Raw genomic sequence first — 21645 nt, 5'->3', positions numbered from 1 at the left:
CCAAAATAACCAAGTTATTTTATTTTGAAAATTTCCAAAAAAAATGTTTTTGCTTAAATTTTGAAAACCACTGAATATTTTCTTTTTTTTGTAAATTTAATCTACTACCTATGTTGCCATATTATCAATTTTTTCAAATTTTGAAATTTTTTTTTCGCGAAAAAACCTCATAATTGTGTTTCTGGGGTAAAAGCATACTACCCCTTAAAAATATGTGCATTTATTTAAAACCCTGTATAAGGTATCCTTTTTTCATTTTCTTTGTCATTTCCAAGACGTCATACGTCATCAAGTTACAATGTAATATTATTTTTTTATTGTAAAAATTTTCGTACCTCTTCTGGTACATATTCCATATTTCCTGCTATATCTGTTTCATTTGTTATTTTAAATGATCTTTGATATTTACAATTCAAAAAACAAAACTTAATCATAATCTTTTCAGGGGAACATGTGACTCTGGGACAAGAACAGGTACAATGGAATGGAATTGTGGCGGTATACTGATGTGATTTCCACATAATTACTGATATCACACCGCTTGCTGTGCAGTCTGTTTCGCAAAATAAGGTAACCTAAAATCGTTTATACCATATTTAAAATAATGCTGTTGAAATAAATAATAACCGTTACAACCTTAACAGGAGTACTTGATTGTGGCTTAACTAAACCATCTGTAGGGGAAATCTCAAATAAGTAAATAAGATCTGAAGGAGCATAGCTTACTTCAATGTCAAAGCAAATGTCTACTCTAGATTCATTAATTAAATCAATTGTCCTTTCATGTACCACTCCTAAAGAGAGAAATAAACAAAATAACAACTAAATAAAGTTGGACCACTTATGTCCGGTTTTCGCCATTTATTAATAATCCAAAACTAAAACTTTCCCGTCTGTTTCCTTTTTTTGGTAAGGAGGTGGTTAAAAAATCTTTTATAGGCGAATATCACCATCAAATCAATATGTCCTTATTTTTTATATTCTATATTAGTTTACAGTTATTTACAGGCTTATTCGCATATATTTAAACTTTGACGAGATATAGAACTGATTCTACACTGAAAAAGCATTTAAATATTGACCAATAAACTAACTACATAAATAACATAAAATCGCTCTACGAATCATTCCCTGAAGTTTGGCTATACTTGTTTGAATCTTTATACTTAGTTGGATTATATTATACAGTGCGAGTCTTAAACAAGGGCAAATATTTTCAAGGCTGGTAGATCTCGATAAAAGAAACATATTTTCTCTTTACCGCTTTTCAAATAAGTCCAAAATAAACGCCTTATTCAAGTTTGAAAATTAAAAAAAAATATTTATTTCTAAAAAGTTTGCATCCCTGGTGCCGCAACCATGGTAATATCAGCGATTAACAAATTATCATCATCATCATCTACCAGCCTGAAGTGTCTATTGCTGGACGTAGGCCTCCCTCAAATCTTTCCACTGTTCTCGGTCCTGTGCCACTTGGATCCAGTTTCCCCTAAATCTCTTTAAGTCATCTGACCATCTTGTCGGAGGTCTGTCTCTGTTTCTAAGAGCATCTTGTCTTGGCCGCCATTCCAGTATTAGCTACAACAACTATAACAAATTATACCTTGGGAAAATTTGCGGTGAACAGGCAGTTCTAAAAAGTTTTCTAAAATATACAGTAAAATTTAAATTAAAATGTAAGATTTTCAACATCTTTTTTTTAGAAAAACAACTCGTTAGACGTGTTCCTGGGATCGAAATATATCACCCCTGAAAAAATTTGCACATATTTAAGACTCACTCTTTATAGTTTTCCTATGGTTTCTTGACAACTGATATTTGCTTTCTTTTTATACTAACGTATATTGTTTTTGTGAAAAAAGAACAAACATAAAACAAAATGTTAACGTTATGTCAAATTATGGCACACATCGTCTATTTCCTCAATGCATAATAAATTATAATACCGGATGTTTTGAATTAGGTAATGTAATTATGTGTTTGATGATTCAGGGTACTTACCTATAGCTACTTCACCAAATTCAAGATTATTTGGTAGACATTTCAATAACGGGCATATTACTTTTCCTCTAAAATAATTTACAGAAGTTAGAATAATACGTTATGAGTTAATTTATCAATAAATTGATTAAAAAAATATTGAATACAGTGATCTTTACTCAACCCGTTCTCAATTTAGTAACAAAAACAGTTTCATCTTCAAATAAATTTCAATAAAAAAATATAAATACATGATATAAATTTTATTTTTTTATACAGGGTTTCCCAGAAATAAGTACAAGTATTTTAAGGGCTGGTAGATCTCGATAAAAGAAACATATTTTCTCTTTATCGTTTTTCAAATACGTCCAAAATAACGGAGTTATTTTACTTTAAAAATTTCCAAAAAAATGTTTTTTTGCTAAAATCAGAACCACTTGCTCTTTTCTTGATTTTCTTTCTTGTAAATTTAATCTAATGCCTATGTTGTCATATTATCAAGAAATTATGTTTTTTAAGTAAAAACTAAAAAAAAATCCAAAAAAATTAATTTTCAAAATTTTTTTCGCGAAAAAAACCTCATAGGCGGGTTTCTGGGGTTGAACTCAGGGGCGTAGATAGGTGTATGCTATGGGGGTGGTACTATGATTAAGTCGCAAAAAAAATCACCGTCGGAATTTTTTTGTCGAATTAAAACGACGGCGATTTTTTTGTCTTCAAAAAGATATAAAAACATAACACAAAAATTAAAATATAGATTTGTAAATAACATAAACAAAAATGAAACAACGACGTTTATTAGTTAATTTTCTATAAACTATAAAAAACTCTAAACTATCAAAAAAACTATAAAACTATAAACTATAAATAAAACTACAAAACAAAATCAAGTTTTCTAGTACGCTGTTTCGAAAACCTATCAATAACAGCATCAACATTTATTTTCAATATCTTTATGGATATTGATTAGAGTTAACCCCACTAATCTGTCCTGGTTAATAAGAACACTTTGTGTGCTTTTAATTAGGTCGAACATATTATAAACGATAAATCAACATAATTAAAAGCATACAAAGTGTTCTTATGTCGGATTTTAATTAAAAAAAATCCTTTCATAGTCAATGACTATTTCAATTCTCATATCTCGTCAAGCGTCAGGGGGGGGTACTGTCCCCCAGTACACCCCCCCCCCCTTATCTACGCCCTTGGTTGAACTGTACTACCAGTTAAAATACTTGCACTTATTTCTGGGACACCCTGTATATCTACTAACAAATATCTAGAATGGTGAAAAAAATCACTAGGATAGAGACAGGCAAAACAACAGTTTATAGGCGATAATGATCGGGTTGTATGAAACATCTTGTAAGAATACTACATGTTCTGTAAAAGTCCTATACACTAATGTTCTTACGATAAGAGACACTGAAGTTTTTCGCCGGATTCTTGTATAATAAAATCTATTGTTTCCAGAAAATCGCCTTGAACTGTAGAACTGAACACCAAAATAAATGCCCTTTTTTCATTTGCGTTCACGTTGAAGGTTTTAGGAATGCATCTGATTGTGCCACCGAAGTTCGATTCCTTTTCTATGTAAGACACAGTCCCAGGTATAATACCTTAAAATTAATTAGTAACTGTTTAAAATAAATTATATTACTAGGGTAGGCTAAAGAGTTTACAACGATGTATTCGGCAACATCACGCATCAAATTCAGGAAATTTTGCTTGCGTATCTCCTGAAAGACACCTATAGTAAACGCCACGAATGTTTGGGAGTGATTCATCGGTCGCTACCATGTGAACTAATCTGTTCAAGGTCACATAAAACTTAATTCCAGTGCCGTGGTGTTTCAAGTCATATAATAATCAATATATAATCTGTTGTATTAATTTGTTGTTTTAACTGTCAAAGTCTTGTCAAAACATATATTTGGTTATAAATATAAAATGGAATGCCCCATTGGTCGCATTGCAAGCACACCAATGGACTGACGCACAAAAACGAATCAATCAAAGAAACGCGATATAGTATCGTCTTTGTCAATCACGCTAACATTTTAGAATAAGTAGGAGGACGCAGGTAGATGATTAGACCGGGCCTTTAAAAACCCACGTCTGCGGTAAAAATTTACGTTTTTAATGTAAAAATCTTTGAATAAGAAGACTAAGGGAGGAGCATAATGCTATCCATGTATTCATGCATGGTGGGCGGAAAAAACACCATAAAAGCACTCTAGGGTGGGGATCCTTGACAGTTCTGTTTGACGATTCATTTGACACATTTGAATTTGATTTGAAATTTTGTGGATTTGTCAGTCTTTACGGTGCTTATTTTATGTTATTTATTATTTATTCTACTACTGATAGTTGTATAAAGGTAGTAAATCTAGATGGAAATTGTGGCAGAACTTAAATTAACAGTGACACTATCGCGAGTTATCGAAAAAGACTCTAAAATAGTTGGTTGTGTAGCGTGCGGTAGATCTCGGCAAAAATTGAGTGAAATAATGGAACAACTTTTCGCTAGTAAGTGACTATATAATATACATACGTGTAGTAAACCGATCATTTATGAAATTCACTTAAATTAACTAAACTATATATTTTTCTTCCATTTTAGCTTTTATTTATTACTTGTCAAAGATTAGATGTCAAAGAATTTAGATACGTTAATTTGACTTACCTGCTTCAGTAGCGTATCGGATGTTTGTGTTAATAAATACTTATTATAACTTATCTATTTTTATTAGAATTATATATTTTTATAACAATTTTAATAACTACCAACATTTATTAACACCGTAAAATAAAACAACAAATTATTGAGTCTACCCCACGTCTACCCTACATCATAGTTTTACATTTTTTAAATAAAATTAGAACGACACTGATAAACCGGAATTTAAGTCGGCCATATTTGAGGCCCATCGCGGTGTACCTAAGATTTGTGATATGCTCCTTCCTTAGTCTTCTTATTCAAAGGTAAAAATGATAGCGCGCGTGTCGATTCTAACTTCATCAGGCGATGAATCACTCCCAAACATTCGTGGCGTTTACTTTACTAAGGTTACAGCGATTTTAAATGTCTAGTTAGTAAACAGGCTAAACAGGCTGAGAACCGAACATGGCAGGTGCATGGATTCTCTCTATAAATGGGGAAAGGTCACCACTCCGGTATGTAATTGTGGAGCTCTACGACAGACTGTTCGACATATTCGAGAAGAATGCGCTTTAACGGCAGATGAGGGAGATTTTGGAGATTTCCTGAAGGCAATGCCAAGTGCGATTGATTATATAAAAAGACTAGATGTGTGTTTGTGACAAGTTTGTTTTGTACTATATTTTAAATTTTCCTTTTTACATTTTGTGTTTGACATGTCCAATTTTTGTTCGTATTCTTATTATTAGTATATTTACAGCTGTGATAATAACATGTGATTTTATGTGTACTAGAGCCATACGCTGAATAAATAACAATGTCTAGTTTTTATGTGACAGTCGCTTAAGTGAGCCGTATTTGTGAGCCTTCAAATTAGTGTAGGGAATACAAGCTTCGCGATGGGACCTTGTTCAATGTCGATAAATACTTTAGATTGAGATTAAAAAATAAATACTGAGGCTGTTGAGACATTTTAGTAACAAAAAAGTGCTTTTTTATGAGAGCGCAATTCATTTTTAATTTTGGCTGTATTGTATTGATCTATGTATGTCAATAAAATTGTAACCTCAAACTAAAGACAATTACTAGTAACAGTTACTATAAATGCTGAGAAAGTATTGGAGATATCAATAATAATATCAAAGGTAATTCCTTGATTATTTGATTAAACATTTTATAAAGTATGTATCATCTTTTTATATATTTTATTATTTATTAAATTAAACAGTGTATAAAGTGTGTATCATAGCTTGGAAAGTTATGAAAAATTGAATATGTCGGATAATTTATAATTTAATGATTAAATGTTCGTGGCAACATCTTTTATATTATCAGAATAAAGTTTCTTGATATTTTTGGAAGGACGGTGACGCAATCGAAATGTCTATTGCAAACGTGGTCCCGGGTGGGCTCTAGTAGTCTTTATGCTCTATGGTTAAGCGGAGAGAGAGGGAGAGCCCAGTCGCGGATGATGTACAGACGGCATGATGTGCCGGTCAGTGTGCGGCGTCTTGCACGTGGGCTCAGAAAAATAAAACAAAGGAGCCGACAGCCGACCCCTGAACACGTTGTCGCCATTTTGTTATTGTCAGTTCGAAGGGATTTAGTTGAAAATCTGGATTATTATTAATTCTAGAAACCCCGTTTCCCGAAAAATACATAAGAATTTTATTTTTAAGATTAAACTCAAAATTTAAAAAATGATCGTCTATCTCATCGATGCTTAATAAAATTCCTAATCTGGCAATAGCATGTTTTTCGCTAGCCCTACTCGTTCATACAGAAAAAATATATTTACGTACAAGAAATATTGGAGAATCAAATCTAGTTAGTCAAGGAAAATATAAGGAGAATAATAGCTTTAACGATCGACTTATTGACTGCTTCTACTCCCTTTACAAAAAAAGTATATCGGTTAGCTTCATAGAACTATATTTATCTTCTACTATAAATAGTAGCAAATTTCTAATTTTTATTATAGTATTTATATATGTATAGTTTTCCATTTACCACTACCCCAGGCTTGAGAAAATTCCTTAAGTTGAGCTAATTTACTTATATTGCAATCGATTTCAGCACCGTCACCGGCACCGATTTTGCTGGTGTGTGTGCAAGCGCTCTAATTCAGGTCGTGGAAACTAGTGCACGGTTTCAAGAGTGACTGTTCCTGGTCATCTAATCCATGCAATTTTCAGTAAAATCGTCTGCTCCTTCGCCTTCGCTCTGATTGACTCTAACTGTTATTGCTTGTGCACAGAAATTCAGTAGCTCGTCTTGTTAAATAAACTGCGCGCTATAATTTTTCGACCAATAAGAGATCGGGAACCACATTTTCGATATATATCAATACTAAAATATCTTTACATCTATTTATGGATTTTAATATACAGAAGAATTATGTCAGATTTCGACATATTCTAGTCTAGAAACATGTTTTACTTAAGCCAAGGCGCGCACTGAAATGATGTGGCGGTGGTGAAGCAAAGAAATGGCGTGAGGCATAGGAATGGTGATTAACTGGCGTGGCACTGGAATAGCGGCGAAGTGGCATGAAAGTGAAGTAATGCGCACTGCAGTAGCAAGCGACGTTGGTGTTACTGCTTCATCTCATCTGTAATTTTATTATTATCGAAAATGTCATCAGCCTCAGAGGATGAACTAAGGATAATATAATTTACACTTCAGTAAAAAAATACTTAAATAATATAATTACGTATTGAAAAGGCAGATGCAATTCAAACTTTATGTGGTCACCAGCCGCTTGCCAGTCGAAAATTAAACTTGTCGGGAACTAGTGGTACCCGACTGATGCCACGCCACTTACAAAAGACCACTTCACCGCCACCCTACTGTTATTAGTGCGACAGCATTTCTTTACGTAGGCTTTAGCAGATCCATTTGCCACTCGATTACCACGCCGCTGCCACGTCACTTACTTACCACCTTGGTGCGCGTCTTGCGTAAGTTAATTTGATTTTCTTACATTTTTACACTATTTTTTCCCGGAAAAAAATTACGTGATAATTGCCGAAACCATCTCTATCCCCCACGTGAGATTTACAAACAAACAAACAAACAACGCTTTATTGTGCAAAAAGCCAAAACAGCTTCATCGTCAAAGCACTCACAAAACAAACAAAAGCACACAAAAAAATATACAAACAACAAAAAATACACAACACAAATCATATAATTCAAAAAAATTTAAGTCATTAAAATTACAAAAATAACATACATGGACAATTGCAGATCAGTAAGCAGTAAATAGATATAATTTTAAGAGTTATAAAATATTAAATACTTGACCTTTGACCAGTCTGTGAGATGATCAAAATTTTAAAATTCAAAATTGTTCATGATTAAACATCAACAAAAAAGTCATTTACCGCATATAGGGCTCTCTCCAGTAAGTATGATTTCAGAGCTTTGCGAAATCATCTTGATATTTAAAGGCAGATGATTGTACATTTTTTTGGCATTGTACAGTATTGAACCTTTAACTAGTTCTGAGCTCAGGGTTGGCAGATAAAGATCGTGCTCCGCATTCCTAAGTGGATAGTTATGAGATGACCTTTCGGGAATAGCAGATATGTGCTTTCGGATTAAGCAAACGGATTCAAAAATGAATAAAGAGGGAAGAATCAGTATTTTGAAATTTTTAAAGAAATTCTGGCAGTGAGTTCTACTGTTCAGTCCCAATAAATATCGAACTGCTCTCTTTTGAAGTCTGAAAATACGATCAAATTTTGTTGCGCAGCAAGTACCCCAGAATGGAAGGGCATAACGAAGATGTGACTCAAAAAGGGCATAATAGGCTATTCTAGAGGTTAGGAAGTTAAGTTCCTTAGAAACTGATCTTAGCGCAAAACAGGCAGCGCTTAGTTTCTTTGATAGAGCTTCGATGTGAAAAGTTCGCTTCGAAGTCCCATTTTAACGAGTTGTCTACAACAAGTCCTAAGAATTTCACAGAGTTGAGAATTTCACACATTTAGTGAGATTCGCTTTGACCTCCTCCTGCCTTGATTCCCTCACAAATGGTCGCCTTCTTATACCACAATATTAATTTAGTAGAATATTGTCAAAAAATATTAGCACTCATCATCAGCTACACTTTTAATTAAAAAAGTTGCAATACAAATCATGCATTTGCCATTTGTAGCGATACATTTAATTACCTTCATTGAAAACAGCAATTTCATATTGATGCTTATCTGTGAGATAAATCTGATTTGCCTCTATACTTAAAACATTTAAGGCCATTCGTGGTCCGATTCCGTCTCCTTGCAAGTCTACCCTTATTCTCTCTTCGACTCCATCTATATCCAAATAGGCAACGCAACTGTAATATTTCGCTTCTTTGGGACAAAATATAACTGTAAATTCAAATTCGGAACGAGGCAACACTTTTCCCACCTAAATATATCAATTAAAATTATTTTAGAATTCAATCATATTTAAGATATTCTCAGTTTGCTATTGTTACTATTTAATTATACAGGGTGGTCCGAATTGTATTCCGGAAACTTCGGCAGCATATTCTGCAGGTAAAAATAAGTTAAAAAGTTCGTATAAATGTATGTCCTAAAATGCTTAGTTTCGGAGATACAGGGTGTAGAAGTTTCATTTTTATTTCGATTTTTTCCAAATAATTTCTGAAGTAACATTAATATTTTGATGAAAATTGGTGTCTTGGTGTTGTCTGACATGAGAAATGTGAATTTGATGTCAATATGACTCTTACCAGTAGAGGGCGCCACCTACATATTTTTTAACTGGTTTGAAGAGTAATAACTTTTTGTCCGTACCTGTATAAAACTACTGAGTAAAAAAATATACATTTACGACGTTTTTTACGTGAAAAAGGTCTCTTGATAAAAATCGCTACGAGTAATAATTTTCGAGATATATGGAATCAAAATTATCAATACCTGTCATCATTGACATAAATTAAACATGTTGACTAAATAATTATTAGACTGAAATCATAAATTTGAAATGTTTTTGTGTCAAAAGTTCAACAGAAACTATTTTATCATCATTTTTTGCAGAAAAATTTATGATTAATTTAAAAAAATAAAAATTTCCCAAATTTATTATTTCAGTGAAATAACTATCTACTCAACGTGTTTATTTTTCGTCAATAATGACATGTACTGACTATTTTCATTCTAAATATCTTAAGAACGGTTGCTCGTAGCGATTTTTACAAAGAGATATTTTTTACGTAAAAAGTGTTGGAAATGTATATTTTTTTGCTAGGTAGTTTTATACAGGTACGGACAAAAAGTTATTACGCTTCAAAACAGGTAACACACATGTAGGTGGCGCCCTCTACTAGTAGGAGTGATATTGACATCAAAATCAAATTTCTCATGTCAAAAAACATCCAGACACCAATTTTCATCCAAATATTGACGTTACTTCAGAAATTATTTAGAAAAAATCGAAATAAAAATGAAATTTCTACACCCTGTATCTCTGAAACTAAGCATTTTAGGACATATATTTATACGAACTTTTTTACTTATTTTTATGCGAAAAATGTGCTGCCGAAGTTTCCGGAATACAGTTCGGACCACCCTGTATACAGTAGCGCTTCATTCAGAACCTCGAAATTAGTGGAATAAATTAGTGGTTTCAATTAGCCTAGAAGTTTGTTCTGCAAATTCGTAAGCATTCAGAACGTCAAAATTAGTGGTAGGAATTTTCATTTAGTGGAAAAAGTTACCAAACTTTTAATTTTTCCACTAATTATACTCAAAATTTGCGAGAAATGTCATTTTGGCCTTTGATTATCTCTCGTCAAGAGAAATTGTGGTTAGAAATCAAAAGCTGATTGTTTTATACAACCCATTTTTTATTTTTTACAGCCAATTTAAGTAAACTCTGTATACATAATTCAATTTTCTGAATTCAAAACATCATTTATACAGGGTTGTTCACCACATACGACACGGAGTATTGTAGCTAAACGATTAGATTTTTACAAATTGTGAGTTTTGGGTTCGTTGGAGGACTACTAGAGCTACAATTTAAAAATAATTTTACAAGATACAGAGTGGCTCAAATAAGTAAAAAATATAATAGTTTTTTTTAATAGAACACCCTGTATATTATTGTATTTTTAGATTCTACGACTGAAATAAAGGTAAATTTAATTAAATTTTATTGTACTTAAACCTTACCGTTTTTGAAATATTTTCAATTTTGAGAAATTGCATTAAAAAATTTAAGGCTTTATTTCTCCAGGGGTATTAAAGGTTTTAATACTAAGTATTTACTGAAGATTAATTATTGATCAGATATTATGTTGCAATAATAACAATTTTATTACCTTATACAGAGTGTTCAAAAATTTATGTTAAATAATTACTAGCTTTCAACGGCAATAACTTGTTTAATTTAAATGGAACACCCTGTATATTTTACGAGAATCAGATGCACAATTTAATTGTCTATCAAATTGTATTATACCATTGTCTACCTATTTCTTCAAGTTTTCGTAGAAAATGCATTTTCTTATTATAAATGTGAATTTGACTGAGAAATCAATACAATAATAATAAGTTATGAAAATGAACGTAGTTGAACGAAGTTATAAATAAGCATTTGTCAAAAAAATTAAATAAAATTTATAAGTTGTTACTTTTTACCACACTGCCTGATACACATACAAAATTCAGTTTTTTAGTATTTGGAGCAATTATTATTAAACAACGTAAACAGTCAATTAATGTAGTTTAAATACTAGGATCATATTAATTGGTGCTATTTAACAAATATTTAAACACTTTTTCTTATTTTTTTAACGAAATAAGCAAATTATATCGACAATATAATATTAGTATCTGGTACTCTTTGAAGATTTGTTACATTTTTAAAAATAATCTGAAATGTCAATATTCCATAGATATAGTGATAAATGAGGTCTAAATTATAAGAAAATGCTACTTCTACGAAAATTTGAAGAGATAGGTAAAAAAAGGGATAATACAATTCTCGTAAAATATACAGGGTGTTCCCTTTAAATTAAACAAGTTATTGCCCTTTAAAACTAGTAATTATTTAATATAAAATTTTAGACACCCTGTATAAGATAGTAGTTTGTTTATTATTGCAACATAATATCTGATCAATAAATAAACTTCAGTAATTATTTATTATTAAAAACTTTGATATCCTTGGAGAAATGAAGCCTTAACATTTTACTGCAATTTCATAAAATTGAAAATATTTCAAAAACGGTACGGTTTAAGTGTGATAAACCTTAATCAAAATTACCTTTATTTTAATCGTAGAATCTAAAAATATAATAATAAACACGGTGTTCTATTTAAAAAAATACAACTATAATATTTTTTTACTTATTTGGGACACTCTGTATCTTTTAAAAATATTTTTAAATTGTAACTATAATAGTACTTCAACGAACCCAAAACTTACAATTTGTAAAAATCTAATCGTTTAGCTACAATACTCCGTGTCGTATGTGGTAAACAACCCTGTATAAAAATGTAGTAGTAAGTTGAGACATTATTTTTTGCCACTATTCAAATCAAATCAAAAGTTGATTATTTTATAAGCTAAATATTAGGCTTTCCTATGGATACAACTGACTAACGCAAGCTGCTGCTAAGATATTCTATTAATTTCTGCTAATTGCGTTTTTAAACATTGTGAATGATCGTAAACTAAAAAGTATACAGTATAATTGAAACCACTAATTTATTCCACTAATTGCGAGGTTCCGAATGAAGCTTAAGGCGTAAAAGTGCTTTACTTTTATACCTAGGCGTTAAAATTATTTTTTATATGGTCAATCACGTCGCAAAATTTAATACTTTTGTAACGTTTGAAAAAAAATATTATTTGCCATTTTAACGCGGTTTCTTATATTTTTTTCGAATACATAATTCTTCAGTATGATTAAGGGATTACTGATATTTAAAAAGCAATAACCTTTGGAATAATGTCAGCAAAATCGGATCTAAATATAAACATATCTTCTTTAGCTGCTAATTCTTTCTTTTCATCCTCGTATATGCGTCGGTAAATATCGGAATGCTGTCTCTGATTCAAAATGTCCAAATATTCAAGCTTAGCGTATCTTTTTTCCTCGTATGCTCTCATGTCTTCGATCAGATTAAGCATTTTATTCATTTCTTCACTTTCTTTCTTGGCATCGAACTCTTTCCATATAAACTGCAGGGTATACGGACTGTCATTTTGTACTCTAAAAATCTTACGACTGCATAGGCCTAAATAAGTATCTTCAAAAATTACTAAGCGAGTATCCAAGTTTAGTTTGACTGTTTTAACCTAAAATATATTATTATTCAAGTTTGCTTCACCTACCTAACCGTAGACTGTAGATGAAGCTAAAAGCAAAGTAGGGTTCTATATAAAACAATAATAATATACAGAAGCGTAGAAATGCCTTAACCCCTAAAAGTGTGCTAATTTCTGCATTAAGTTCATCAGACCGAAGGAACCAGCCATCGGTTTCGGGGATTTATCCCCATCATCAGGCCGACTTTGTCGGATCGCACTTAAGTATCAAAGGTACTACTACAATGACGAGGTCTTGTCTGCCATGTAAGACGAAATAAATAATCTTATATACACTGTTTAACTAGTTAGTTAAACAGTGTATAAAGTGTGTCTCATAGTTTGGAAAGTTATGAAAAATTGAACACATAAGAATTTTATTTTTAAGATATATATTTTAGATATATACCGTATGATCGAATAAAAACGGCATCAGCGATCGCTATCAAATGAAGATCACTGTCATTTTATTTGTAAAATTCCATGAGAGTGTGACCATGTGAGTCCCATATATTAACTGACATTACCGTGATCTTGGTAAACCAGAAGAGATGCAAAGATAATTAAATCGGAGTAAAGTTGCGCCTTGCCGAACACTACATGTTTGTTCCAACCGGACAAGAGAACCGTCCTAGAACGGTAATTTCCTATCAGTCAATTCATTTGTTAATCTTGACAAACGATCAAACTTTTCAAACAATAAGTGGGCGACTAGAAATTACCGTCCCAGGATCGGTTCTCGGTCCGGTTGGAACGAACCATACAATGTCATATTTTGAAAATATAAAAATATCCGATATCATTTATTTGTTTTTGAAAAAATATGTCAATAATAGTTAACTGTTTAATAAGTATTTACATAGTAAGTTTTATATGTGGTTTTCTCAAATATAGCATTGTATTTAGTAGAGTTGAAAAAACATTAAATCCTATTGTTGCGGACCCGTGTGAACTCGGCCTTAGGCCGGCTACTCTGCTGTGACTCATACGCTCCACGACGTTCTAAGAACGCGGCTAAGAATTCTCGAGACAAATCTGGATTGTCTGTTTCTCTCCTATAAAAGCCGGCGCCTGAAGCCTGAAGAGGAGAGAGAAAAACAACCGGTGGACGCGTACAGTTACAATCGCCGCGCTAATTCGAAATAAATTCCTCTTAGATAAATAGTTAGATAAATTGTAAATAAGTTATAAATAGTTCTTTAAGTTTTTTTTAATCTCGTTATTGTTGTTACTTAGTGTAAATAAATTGTGTTTAAATTAATTGTGACTTTCTATACACACGGAACCGACGAAAAACGTAACACTATTACGAAAAAAAAATATATACCGAGTGCGTCTCAAAAGTGGCTCACCCCTATAACTTTTTAATTTTTTCAGTTAAAAAACGAGATTTTGTATGTTATATGACATAAATTAGGATTGATTGACGTATTCAATTGTTTTCGGTCACTTCCTGTTTCACCGGAAATGACTGAAACTTCTGATTTTTAAATGGCACCCTCGGTATATTTTACTTTATTCGATAGAAAATGACATTCTGAATAGAATAACATATCATATGTCAACTTTGACATGTGAGCCACTTTTGAGACGCACCCGGTATATAACAGCGCTTTCAGATAAAGCGGAGCGTACGCGTGGACCGTCCGCGACTTCGAGCCATGAGTTTATATGAACAAATTCACATAGGTCGCGTATGCTCCGTCCGGATGATTTCGTTCGACGGCCATATACAAAACAACAGATATATAAAAACACGCGGACGCACAGTGGCTCTTGCATATGTTAAAGAGCGGCCATAAGTGATTTTGGAAAAATTAAACTATATGACACACTTTTAAACTTTTTGAATAGTAGTAGCATTGGTTTAAAAAAAACAACAACAAATTTTTTGAATAAAATTTGTAACCATGTTTTTTTTTCTCTTAAACCCATCACATTTAATTGTCTTTTTCGCTTAGTGATAGCAAACAAGAAGGTAAATATTCCTGGAGACTTTAAAAAACCCGAGATGATTACTATTTTTTATATTTTAAAGAAAAGGTTTTCTCTACTTTTGGACTATTACTAAGAAAGTTCTGAAATTATTATCATGTATTAATTTTTCATGTTTTTTTAAACGTAGTTTTTATCCATATTTTTATAGTTTACAAAATACCAAAAAAAATACTATCGACGCCTATCGACGTTTCCTCTTATCGCAAATAATATTGTTTGAGGAATGTATTTGTTTATAAACAAAAAATGGTTTGCCGAATTCTGCCTATTTATGCGATATATTTATTTGAAGCAGTCCGTGTTTCTCAATAGACCGCAACACAATTTTAAGTTACGTTTTTTCAGAAAAGACAATAGTCGAAAATGTTCATGGTATGCCACAAATCAAGATGTTTTTAATTGTCTCCTGATATCCTCTGACCCTTATTTGGCTGCATTTCGGCATATGTGGAAGAAAAGTGAATGTTTAGAGCTGGATGATGAAGCCAAAGAACTCCTTTTATGGAACATATTACTGAGTTGGTTGAGAATATGTTTTCTTACATAAATATTATTTTCTACTTTTACGTTCAGAGTTGTAATGGTGGTTTAGTTTTTTTTGTTTTATAGAATATATATTTGTTTAATTTTATACTTCAGGTTTATTTTGGTATTGTTTAAAGTTTCTTTTAAGTATGGAAATCACTTGATTTACAAAATAAAACCTTTTTACAAACATAATTAAATTATAAACACTTCTTCGTCTGCACGCATATATTTTTTGGATCCCATTGTTAAATTAGTATCTTATATATTGTATTTGCGTTGTCTTGATATTTGCGCTTATTACTCGCGCACTATATAAATGTTTACTATTTTTATTGGCCGAATGTCAAAATACCGGTAATGTGTATCTTTTTTATTATCTAAATACTGTCTAACATTCCCAATACCACATAATTCCATGAATGACTACAAAATAATTTTTAAAAATTCATGCTAACAGCCTTAAAATATAAGATTTTTCATTAAATGAAAATAATATAAGCCTCTTTTTATACTTATACATCTCATATTTATATAACTTTTATGTTAAATGAAAAAATCAATTTCGAAAAATCCTTGCAATTTTACCGATTGATAACAAATTAGATCTATCTGCAATTATTGATACATAGATCATCCAAATATGATAATATTCGATAAGACTTTGAGATAAATCGTACATGACTCTACAAATATTAAATATTTTGTATTGCCGACTTGATTTAATACAGTATTTTATAGATATCATAATGCAGGATATAATGATACACCGTTATTATTTCGAAAAGTTAATAAAACAATAATTATTTATTGTACAAAATAAAATGGTTTATCGCAATCCCATTTTTTCATGATATTTTCACGATTTGTGCTCCACGAAACCCCATCATGTGTCAATGAATCAAATCCCAAATCGAAACTCCATCAATGAATCAAATCAAAAAAATCGTCCGATTTAAATACGGATTTTAATACGGAGGATTTGGTACGTCGATAGATTGGACCAAGGCCAACTTGACTGTGTACGACACGTGTCACTGTGACAGTTAGTTTTGACGTAAGGAACGTCAAAATTTGATGTCGTCCGATCGCGAAGTTTGGTGGGTGGCTATGTAAGCGACGGTGAACACGGTTCCACCCTGCAAAGTTAGACACTAGGTTTCGTTTGCATCTTCATCAGGGTGAGACTAACGATTTCATATTGGGGAAATATGTGGGTCGATTTCGACATAATTGGAGACAGGCTACAGGATGACGACCTTGACATTTCGAACTGATGCCTCTAAATGGAAGTCATCAGGATTTTTCGTAATAATGGTTCAACTGGAACCAAACTTGGCACGTGGGTAGAGGCACCCGAATGAAGTGCTCAGTCGGACAGAGGGGTAGACGGATAGACAGACAGAGGGAAGTTTAACTTCAAATATGCACACATAGTGCACACACAATTTTTTGCAATTTTGCCCCCTTGGATATGTCCCTTTCCTAATGGAAATTCGCCTTTACCGATCTGGAACATATTTGAGTATAAATATAAAAAGACATTTTTCTTTTAATCAGAAAATTATTACATTGCCAACAGCAAAGAATATATACAATGCTTTTATTTTAACTGTGAACATAGGCGTTAAGCTTGGTTTTCATGCATCCGTTGTCCGACGATACGTTGATACGATATTAATTGCATTGGTTGAATTTAAAGGCTTCGATTGGTTAACCGTTTCTAACCAACCGAAGTCTTTAAATTCAACCAATAAAATTAATATCGTATCATCGTATCGTCGGACAACGGATGCATGAAAATCAAGCTTTAATCATTGTAATTTGTAATCACTCTCTGTTGTCAGTGCCATAACTAAACTTTTATCGTCCATTGAATAAATATTGACAGGCAATACAGTTTTTTCACCTAAAAATGAATAAAAATGTAATTTAAGCTATTTCTTCATCCAACATTAGAATATTTGGAAATAGCAATTGAGCAAGAAATAGTTAAACAAAATAAATTATTTTAAAACATTTTTTTTCTAATGGAGTATTGTTGGTTGCATATTATTCATTCAAATCCAATGCATTGACTTTTTCACTTTAAAAATGAACATAGCAGAATAGCATTGCACTATATTAAGCACCTCGTTATGCACTATGTCCACAGTTAAAATAAAAGTACTGTATAATAGGAATATATTTTATCTGTTTGTTAAATTGGCAGGGCAATCAGATACCACTACTGGGAGGAGGACACTCCAATGACCCGTTTCGAGCCGAATACAAACATTACAACATCGGCAAAAACGATATTAGAAAATAAATACACGTGCAATATGTACTATACCTATAATTATAATTATTTTAGTTATTTATACTGCGACTTTACTATCTACTTTTACAAACTTGGCACGCTCACTAACCTAATATCTGAACTGTAATGAGGCCATCTCTCTCTCTCTCTCGCCACAGTATAATAAAATTTAAATCTGGACAACGACCCAATCTGCTGCAATATACACCGGTTCCTATTCGATCACTGATGTTAGCGACAATACGAAGCGAGCGTCTGGACCGGTAACTGTCAAAAAATGTCGTCATGCTTTTGTTACTCTAAAACTCAATTTAAATAGATGTAAAGGTTTTGAGGTATCATTAGACTGACGGACGGTCCGCTCCATCTGAAAGCGCTGTATAGTGTATTTATGTATTTTTTTAAGAAATGAAGCAGCCACAAAAGTATAGACATTATTTTTAGTATATTTCTGGTTCAAATTTTATTTGTAAATATGCTAAACTAAATATGAAAATAATGTCAGTAGAGGAAGAAGGGGATTTCTGCATCTACCTCAGTGGAGAAGCAGGAAATCATGTCAATAAAACATTACAACAACAATTAAGAAATGCTAATAAACAAGAAAATCAGGTTTAAACAAGAAAAGACTGCTAAAAACAGTATTGTCGTCCAAGAATATCGCAATAATCTGACTGTAACTCAAGTCCAGACATAGTCTTTTTCTAGATTTATACACACTAATTACATAAAACCAATTATGAAATGAACGAGAAATATTATAAAATAACTATTGAAAAGCGACCCAATAAGACAAAAGTTGAAATTTGTTAAAAGTTATGATATACTTTGTTCTGGTGGGCCGACTTTAAATATTTTTTAGTAATGTATATACTCTGTATGTAGTAATGTATATACTTTTTTTTCAGGTGAGATTTTGACAGATGACGACAGAAAAAAGCAGATGACGCCCATACCAATCTATTTATTTCACTAAAAAAAATCTAATATTTTTTAACTTAACTCTATCGATGGATTTATATATAAATCCGTCATGCGTCGTCTCTTGACTCGTTTTTAACCAGTTTTATATATATTATATTATTGGTTTATTTTAAAAATGACAGATCATATTTTGAATATTATTGGAGTGACGGAACGATGAACGAATCTTGGACGCAGATGCGTATGAACTCGCCTTTAGATTTTTGAAGCTTGTCAAAGTCTTGTCAAATTAGAGTTATATTTTTTTGTCAAATTATGTCAAATACACTATGTTTTGGAAGATGATGTGTTTTGATTCGTGTTATTACATGTGTTTTGTGTCTTGTGAAGTTAAGTGAAGGAAAAATTGGGGGAAAATTAACTGTAGACCCAGAGTACAGTTTATAGTTAATATTCGGTGCCGGCAGAGAGTTTTATACACCAATAAAGTTACCATTAATAAAGTTTATATACCATCTCGTTTGTATACCATCTCATCGAACATATACATATAATGCTATGAACATATGTATATGCTTAAACTGGAGTAGCTGTAAAATAACATCACACGATAGGTACGTAAATAATGGCTTTTAGTACTGCAGAAAGATAATGTCAAAAGGTACTGGTTTAAAAAAATTAAGATTAAAGTTAATTGATCAACTTTTAAGGTATAAAATTTGGCGTGTTATTATTGGTTTATTAAGAATTAAAAAATTAAGTGTTATTATTAATAAAATATTTTGTTTTATTTATGTTGTTTTATTTATTCCTGGGGAATATTACAAATTTTTATTTATACATAAGTTATATATTATATTGATAAATATAATAATAAATGCAGGAAATTTCTTGAAGCTAGAAAGTAAGAAATGGTTCTTTTTTATATTTTTTTGGTATGTGGTGTTTTGTGCTTATTTGTCTTGTATTAACACATACCTTATTTTTTTTTAAATAAAATACCTCGATTAGATTTTTTTCAGTTTTATACAGTTTTTTTTTCACAATATTTTGAAGTAATCACTTGTCACTCAAATTTTAAATATATTAATTTCCTCGTTCCAATTGCACCAACTTATTTTTTTATAAAATAAAATTAACTACTATGAAATTAAAATGACAGATACATCTATCACTGTCAAGGATCTTGTCGTTGGACAGACTATAGCTCAATTATTTGATTTTTTATTCTTTTTTTTTAATTAAAAATTAAAGCTTTCGTCTGTCTATTATACTATTAAAAGCAAAATATTGTTATTTGGGGAAAAGCTTAAAACACTCTGTGGAATGGTTTAACAGAGTAAGGAATTTAAAAACTACTACTACTGCTATTACTCGCTGATGAGTATTTGACACGCATCAGAAGATGGTTACACAAGGCGTTACTTTCATGAGCGTTTCTGTGACTGAAAAGCCCGATACGTGGTGTCTCTCTCTTCCGCACTTCGGACATTCAAAAATCTCATTGCTTTGTTGCCTCTTTACTTTTTGGTTGTCGCTATTAACTGAGTTTTTTATCCTTCTCTATTGCGTTCTGTTGTGAGCTGCTTCTTCCCACTGATTCTGAATGCTTATATTGCTTATCCCCTTTAAGTTTTCGTGGAAAATATCCTTGTACTTTTTGGGTTGTCCCCCGGTTTCCTCTTACCATCTAAAAGCTCTCCGTAAATGTTCGATTTCGCTTCCATATAGCATGGTAGCGATTATTATTGCTCGGAACACTGCAAGTTTCGTTTGTGTACTCAATTCATGATTATAGAAAACCCTGTCTTTTAATTTTCAGAATGCTTTTGCGGCGCTGCTAATCCTGTGCTGAATTTCAGAGTCGATATTGGCCTTTTCCGGAATTAAACTGCCGAGGTAATTGAATTCCGCTACATATTCCAATAGTTCTTCTCCGCTTTTTATAGCATTGTTGCGATCTTCCGAGGGAGTGCATATGGTTTTAGTTTTATCGATGTTCAGCTTAAGGCCCAAAGCATCGTATGCTCAGGTACGAGCCCTAACAACTATATATTGGGACAAGGTCATATTTTGGAATTATTGCCCTGGTTTTTCAAAATGACTGAAAAATATATGTTTAATTTTTTAAATATAAACATAGCCATATATCCTAAACAACTTGACACTATTTTTAAGAATTTGTAAATCAAACCATATTTACAGTAGCGGATTTTGTTCATAAAAGGACAAATTTGCCTGACAACTAAATGTTGGAACAAGTATTTTTAAATAATTAATATCATAGGCGGCTTTGCTATAAACGTCACAAATGTCGCAAACTGTTTACTTCAGCATTGACAGCTTGTAAGTGACTCGATACTTTGAGTAGTGAGATTTACTGTAAGTAATTTTAATTTTTTTAATTTTCAATTTTGTTAATTATTTAATTCAAAGTAATGGTCCGTGGAAAAGCTACAGATCAAAAACTACGCGAAATTATCATTCGTCAATACAGTACGGGAAAAACAATTCGAAAAATTTCTGATGATTTAAGTATTCCAAAAACCACGGTCTTTAATATAATAAAAAAATATGGCGAATCTGCCAATGTAGACGTTAGAGGTAAAAGTTCGGGAAGGCCAAAAGTTGTATCTCAAAGAGATTTACGAAATTTAGTAAAAATTTGCAAGTCTGCGAGAAGAAGTACTCTTCGCGAAGTAACAGTTAAATGGAATACTGTAACTGGTTTAAATATATCAAGAGAATGTGGCCGAAAATATATCCACAAATGCGGTCTGGGGTTTTACAAGGTAAACTTTATTTTGTGTGGATAATTAATTACCTAAAGATTATTGATAAAAATTCTTATTTAGGCCAAAGAAAAACCGCTACTGACAGAAATTCAAAAGAAAAATCGCTACAATTGGGCAAAATCTAAATTATC

The 21645-nt window shown here is 31.8% G+C and overlaps 1 protein-coding gene across 1 annotated transcript in view; it reads right to left on the bottom strand.

Annotated features, from left to right (window-relative positions):
• The window catches only part of LOC115889577 (hydrocephalus-inducing protein-like), a 220623-nt gene that overhangs the window by 185386 nt on the left and 13592 nt on the right, over window positions 1-21645 (bottom strand). Inside the window, exons 5-10 of the mRNA XM_030909629.1 lie at window positions 12602-12961; window positions 8818-9055; window positions 3395-3599; window positions 2002-2069; window positions 637-794; window positions 336-575 (exon numbers count right to left, since the gene is read on the bottom strand). Coding sequence (XP_030765489.1) covers window positions 336-575; window positions 637-794; window positions 2002-2069; window positions 3395-3599; window positions 8818-9055; window positions 12602-12961 — 1269 coding nt within the window. The remainder of the gene's footprint in view (window positions 1-335; window positions 576-636; window positions 795-2001; window positions 2070-3394; window positions 3600-8817; window positions 9056-12601; window positions 12962-21645) is intronic.

The sequence above is a fragment of the Sitophilus oryzae genome, unplaced genomic scaffold (genome assembly GCF_002938485.1).
Source record: "Sitophilus oryzae breed Bouriz unplaced genomic scaffold, Soryzae_2.0 scaffold_815_pilon_pilon, whole genome shotgun sequence".
Classification (NCBI taxonomy): domain Eukaryota; kingdom Metazoa; phylum Arthropoda; class Insecta; order Coleoptera; family Curculionidae; genus Sitophilus; species Sitophilus oryzae.
Note: the sequence above shows the minus strand (reverse complement) of the source record. Positions and strands in the feature narration are given on the sequence as shown.